The 6,683-nt window shown below is 60.3% G+C and overlaps 1 protein-coding gene across 1 annotated transcript in view; it reads left to right on the forward strand.

Annotated features, from left to right (window-relative positions):
- Positions 1-6,683, forward strand: part of SCN5A (sodium voltage-gated channel alpha subunit 5) — a 93,645-nt gene that overhangs the window by 8,545 nt on the left and 78,417 nt on the right. Inside the window, 2 exon segments of the mRNA XM_015568313.1 lie at positions 1,802-1,891; positions 3,227-3,355. Coding sequence (XP_015423799.1) covers positions 1,802-1,891; positions 3,227-3,355 — 219 coding nt within the window.

Below are 6,683 nucleotides of genomic sequence, written 5' to 3' on the forward strand. Positions count from 1 at the left end.
GAATGCAGGCTCCCTGGGGGCTGTGGCTTTGGACCTGAGCAGCTGTGGTTTGATTAAGGGGGCTCCAAAGCCTGACCCCTCTCATCCCAGATAAGAACCTGGAGAGTTTATTGTAACTGGGGGCCGGGTTCAGCATGCTATTGCCCAGTTCCCTAGTCTCTCAAGGACAGTGGTTCTCAACCTTCTAATGCCGCGGCCCTTTAACGCAGTTCCTCATGTTGTGGTGACCCCCAGCCATCAAATTATTTTCGTTGCTACTTCATCACTGTAATGTTGCTACTGTTATGAATCATAATGTAAATATCTGATAGGCAGGATGTATGTTCATGGTTACAAATTGAACATAATTAAAGCATAGTGATTCATCACAAAAACAATATGTAATTATATGTGTTTTCTGATGGTCTTAGGCGTCCCCTGTGAAAGGATCGTTCAACCCCGAAAGGGGTCGCGACCCACAGGTTGAGAACCGCTGCTCTAGGAGGACTGGGGGTATGGAAAGCTCCCACCTGGATTACTTGAGAGGCCTCACTTCTGCCTCCAGCCAGGGCAGCCCCTCCACTCACAAGTCAGCTCCCAGCTCGCCCGATCTCCAGTCTGACTACATTGGTCCCCCCATCTGCCGGGGCTGGGTCGGGCCGTGGAAGAGGTGGAGCTGTGGTAGGAGGAAGGAGGCAGGCCCCTGGAGCTCAATTACCACAGCTCTGGCAGCCCGTGGGAGTGAGGGGCGAGGCTGGGGCAGCGTGGGGAGCCTGGGGCAGCCGCAGGGAGTAGGAGGCCCAGCCTCTCCTCTCTGGCTGGGGAGGGGATTTGTGAGGGCAGCAGAGTATTCCTGGTCCAGGCCAGGCCTCTTGGGGGTGCCCCAGCCCACGGGGGGCCCAGGGTCTGCCCCTTGCTTCTCTGTAGGTCTTGCAGGGGTGAGGGAGGCCGTGGAGATCAGTCCAGCCTGAAGCAGCAGCTGGGACTTAACAGCCAAAGAGTCAGGGCCAGACCAGGCCGGAGGCAGTTCAGTTCAAGGCCAAGGGCCCGGAAGGATGCCCAGGACAGTCCGAGCATTTGAAGAGCTCCCCTCTGGCTGGGGACATTGACAGTCGGAGAACAACCACATGCTAAGGTGCTCCTGCTGGGGAGTGCTCTTTGGGGGTGCTCCAGCGGGGGGTACTCCTGCTCAGAGGGGGTCGGGGCGCGTCCTAGAGGAGGAGAAGGTGTGTATGAGGTGGGAGAGGGGACAAGAGTGAAGAGATGTGCGCAGGCAGGAAGCAGCTGGGAAGCAGCCCCCTGCCTCCCGGGGCCAGTGTGTCCCAACAAGGCACAGAAGCTGTGTCAGCAGGACACTTCCACGGAGAGGTCCTAGGCCACAGGTCAGCCTGGGCTGCTCCTACAGAAGTGGGGGGCGGGGCGGGGGGAGGACTCGGACCCTGCACCATGCCTTCCTCTCCGACAGTGGCCCCTGAGGGGGTTTACAAATGCCACCTCCCTCCAAAGAGGCTGTGGTCTGGGCGTGCCTTTCCCCCCCTTGCCTCCAGATGGGCCCTTCAGGGGACCTGCTAGAGGTGCAGGTTCGTGTGTCTGGTCCCTCTCAGGGGCTGCAGTGCCAGGGAGAGGACAGAGGCCAGCTTGGGTGGGGAGGTTGGTAAGGACTAGGCACAGCTCCAATGTGTCTTCTTGGAGCCTCTGTCTCATGGATGTGGCAGCTCTGACCTGGGAGTGACGACCCCCATGCCAGGCCCCTCTGGCCCTGGTGGCCTGGCTGACACCACCCCCCACCCCCTGGCGTGGTTTTCCTTGACCCCTGGCCCACGCTCTTCAGCATGCTCATCATGTGCACCATCCTGACCAACTGCGTGTTCATGGCCCAGCACGACCCTCCGCCCTGGACCAAGTATGTCGAGTGAGTATCTTCAGGGCCTCTCTGGCTGGCCCCTCCCTCCCGTCCTTCCCCTTCTATCCTGCGGCCCCGCCAGTCACCCCAGGGCTGGGCCCAGGCTCAGGGACGCACCCACCTGGGGGGTTCTTGGCCCAGCCCCCACCCTCTTTTGCTGCTTCCCCTCCTGCCAGCTTCCGGCTCTGAGTTGTGCCCTCAGGGGAGGAAGCTTTCCAGGGCAAAGTAGGGGTTCCTCCCAACGAGGCCTGAGGACATGGGAGAAGGCCCTCAAACAACAACAACAACAACAATAATAATAACTGATGGAGCGCTTAGCGCATGGCAGACGCTGCCATCGAACAGTAAACATCATCATCTCCTTTAACCCTCACGACGACCCAGGAGGGTAGGTGCAGGCACATCCTATTTGACAGATGAGGAGACGAAGGAGAGTAGTGCCTTGCCCGATACCGTGCCGCTAGGAGGTGTGGCTGCCCGGAAGAGGCGCAGGGCTCTCCCCACTTCAACACCACACTCTGCCACCTTTTCCCTCCGAGTCCTGCCTCTGTCACCATGTGCACCATTTAGAAAACTGCTTCTGCTCCATTCTTCCCATGACAGCCTTACTGCGGTGCTGCGCAGACCTCAGAGGCCCTTGGTGCATCTGGCTCCTGTTTTCAGGAGATGGAAGCAGCTTGCGGGTGGCGGTCCCTGTTCACACAGGACCCCTCAGTGCTGCCCCCTCCCCGGGGCCTGCATCCAGCTGCTGGGACCTGGGAGGCACAGGGTGTGGCCCTCTCACATTCCTCGGGGCCACAGCCCCCGCATCCAGGCATTCAGGAGCCTTCAGCCCACCCAGGCAGAGAGAACAGTCCCTACCCGTTCTCAGGTGTTAGAATATGAACCCCCTTTCCAAGGTCACGATAGACATCTGTAGCCACCTGCCCTGTAGGCGGTTGAGCACGGACCATGCTCTCTCCTCACTAGCTGCTGAGGACCCACAAATAAGGTGAGGGGCTGTGACTTGGGTGTCCTTACTATCCCACGGGGCAGACCCAGTGGCCACCATAGGCCTGTGCCCATGGACTCCCAGGGCTGGGGTAAGGAGGTCGGTGGAGGGTCCACTGACATCAAGACAACCAAGAGGAGATGGAGGCACAGGGGGCACGTGGCAGGCACCCTGTGTGAGTAACCACAGGGGAAGATGGATTGTTAGCTGGAGGTTGGAGACAAAGCTCGGCCCAGAACGCCAGCCCAGCCTGGGGGCCCTGAGAGGGGGCTGCCCAGGACTCATGCCTCCTGGGGAGCCGGGGAGCCTGGCCTCAGGCTTCGCCTCCCTGAGAGACCCGTCTCTCCTCCCAGGTACACCTTCACTGCCATTTACACCTTTGAGTCCCTGGTCAAGATACTGGCCCGGGGCTTCTGCCTGCATGCGTTCACCTTCCTTCGGGACCCGTGGAACTGGCTGGACTTCAGCGTGATTATCATGGCGTGAGTACCTCGCTCCCCCTCTGCGTTGTGCGGTGCCGCGCCAGGCCACCCTGAGGGGCAAGTGCATCTCGCTGCGCCCCGCCCTCCCAGCCTCCCTACTGCCGTCCACATTGTGGCTCTGCATGGGGCCATCTAACACCCCACCTTCCTGCCCTGGCAGGGGGAAGTCAGGATGGAGCCCTCAGCTCATCCTGGTGGGATAGCCGGGCCCAGAGTAGCTCAGGCCACGGTGGTCAAGTCCACTGCCCGTCTGGAGCCTCATGGCAGCCCTGTGCTCAAGGGACACCGTTAACATTCTGGTCGAGCACCCTCTGCCCTATCCACCAAGGGAACCCAGTGTTACAGCCTGAAATGCTCCAACCATGGTGAACAGTGACTGTGAATGAAACCACAGTAAAGAGAGAGAAGGAACCTGGGGAAGTGGCAGGGCATCCCCAGAAACTCAGGCCACGCCTACCAGCATGTCTGCTCTGCCCAGTCGTAGACTCCACATCCGGCTCATCTTAAGGCACCTGGTCCCTGACATGGCCCACTGGGTCCTCCCACCAGCCAGAGAGGTGGGCTAGATGGGGATTCCCCACCCTGGGGGCTGGACCGAGGGACGTTCCACATCTCGGGGTCAAGATCGAGAAGGGGCGGCGCAGGGAAAGCAGGAGGGCACTGCCAGGGAGGGTGGAGGGAAATCAGGGGAGAGCAGTGTCCCAAAAGCCAGCTGAGGGCTGGGACTCAATTTGAAAGATATCACAAGGCAGTGTGAGGAAGGCAAGAACTGAGACTGGACCATCAGCGTCAATATTGCTAATGACCTTGACAAGACAGGTCAATGAGTGGAGGACTTACGCCTGATTATAGAGAGCGGGAGGAGGGGAGGCGGAATAAGTGGAGACATCCACGTTGTGGGATTTGCTGTAAACAGGATCAAAAGCAGGGTGGTGGCCAGAGGGGAAGGTGGGGGCAGGGAGGATGTTTAAAGAGGGAGGTGTCTTGGCAGGCGGATGGGCAGCATTCGGGAGAGAAGGGAAGTTTGGGGTGAAGGGGGGGATTGCAGGATGGAAGCTTGAGCAGGCCGAGGCGGGGGGATCCAGGGCCAGGCGGAGCGTTGGCGTTGAGTGGGGAAGAGAGAATTTCAGGTGAGAGGGAGGTGAACTCAGAGAGCCCATGACGAGAGAAGAAGAAATGTCTGTTCTGAGTGCTGCTGTTTTGCTCAGTGATAACAAGCAGGATGGTCAGCTGAGAACATGGGGTCTGAAGAGAGTGGGAGCGGGAGTTTGCACTGACTTGGGAAGGGGTGGTATGGCCGCTGTGCCCCATGGGAGAGGGGCAGTGATCCATGGGCCCCTGAGGCCCCAGTGTCCCAGGAAGGGGGCTCGGCAGGAAGGACACAGCGGCTGCCTTCCCACCCCGGAGCCTGAGCAGCACAGTTTCATGAGGACGATGCCCCTGAGCCTGGGAAAGACACCGTGCCCAGGGCCCTTGTCTGATGGGCACCAGGCTCTGGCCTGTCTTCAGCCCATGACTCTGGGAAATGCTCTGCCTGACCTCAGGCCCTTAGCCAGTCCTCCTATCCCGTCTCAGGAGAGAATCCCGGCCTCCATCCCCCACAGGACCCCACGGGGAACCGCTCCTTCCACTCAGAATCACAGAGCAGGTGCCCGGCCTGCCTTCACCCTGTGCCAGAGCCGGGGAGACAGAGCAGAACAAGGCCTCAGAGGCCACCGTCGTCCCACAGAAGCAGCAGGCTCGCTTCCCCTAGGACCGCATGGACCCACTGGACGTCAGCTCAGTGCTCTGGGCTGGGTTGGCCTGGCAGCTTTGACTGACACTGGTTCTGTCTTATGAAAACGATTAATTGCTGCCGTGGGAATGCAGTGAAATGCATTTTGCTCTAGCCAACTGATTCAGTAACGCGGGCTCTTAGGATAATCAAAGGAGCCTTACGTGGCAGCAAAGTTGTATTTGATGAAACTCCCCATCCCATCTCTGTCTTATGGAGATGGGGAAACCGAGGCTCAGAGAGCCTGCACTTGCCCAAAACGGTGGAATGAGTCGGCAGCAACGTCTCCTAGCTCATAACCATGGGGGGCACCCCAAGTCTGGTGTTCCTGGCCAGGCTTCGACCTGACCCCCCGCCGCCACCTCCACCTGATTTCAAGGTGGTGGGAGGGTTGGAGGGGCTGCCAGGAAGCCCGCCAGACTCAGCCTGCAGCCCGCCAGCCAGAGCTCTTCCTGTGGCCCCCTCCCAGCTGGGCATTACCTGCCAGTTAGCACAGCCTCCCACCTTCTGGGGTTGTTATGGAAACCAAACCTGGAGGGGAAGATGGGGGGGAGCAGAGAGGAGAAGGTGGCAATCACCGCCAAAGCTAATGTGCTGAGGGTGCCCTCTGCCTAGCAGCCCAGGAGGGGCCATCGGCATCGAATGGGAGGGGGCACAGCAGGCCCGGGCGGGGCAGGAAGAAGGCCCAGGCCTGGCCTTCCTCGTGGTTCCTGGGCCCCCAGAAAGGCTCCCTCTGCACCGGGGCTGGTGTGACGGGATGGGATTCTCACCCACACCCTCTGCACCTCCTGTGCCGGGGCCCACGACCCCACCCCAGCCCTCTGCCCCTGCCCAGCAGCGTGGTCATGGCAGGGGAAGGAGAATGGCTTGGAGGAGCATTTTGCCAGCCTGGCAGGAGGATTGGGCTCCCACCCAGCACGGCTGAAGCTGATCCTTTGCCAGATATGGGTCTCTCCAGCCTGGCCCCACTCCCAGGCCCCACTCCCAGGCCTCACTAGGAGGCTAAGGCCCCAGGCTCTGGGCGGAGTAAAAGGCGACAGCCCCCGTGTCCCACACGTGGTCACAGCCATGCCATGCCCTCACCCAGCCCTGTGCCCCGCCTTCCAGACTTCCACACCCACCCTAGATTGCTCCCACACGTGCCCAACATCACAGACACACCACCAGCAGCCCCTCCGCTGTTCTCAGCCACTTGGATGGTTTTGCAAGCCTGGGTGCACACACGTCCGGATCCTGGGGTCTTGGCTTCTCTGTGCTCAGAACCAGCTGCTGAGGGCGCAGGGGGTGAATGGAGCGCAAGCGCTGTCTGCACTGGGGACCTGAGGGGGTGGGGAAGGCAGGTGCACAGCAGGACAGGGCGGGGCAGGGAGAAGGGGACGGGCAAAGACAGGCAGAATCACTTCACTGGAGCCGCAGGACAGGCAGGTCTATGAAGGACAGGAGGGGAGAAGCAGGGACGGTTGGTTCCCTCTCAGATCTACACAGTACTCCCCTCTCTCCCTGGAACTGGAAGAAAAAGCCTTGAAGCCAGAGGCCAAGCACAGGAAGCTTTCC

This window comes from Myotis davidii, unplaced genomic scaffold, assembly GCF_000327345.1.
Source record: "Myotis davidii unplaced genomic scaffold, ASM32734v1 scaffold663, whole genome shotgun sequence".
Taxonomy (NCBI): Eukaryota; Metazoa; Chordata; class Mammalia; order Chiroptera; family Vespertilionidae; genus Myotis; species Myotis davidii.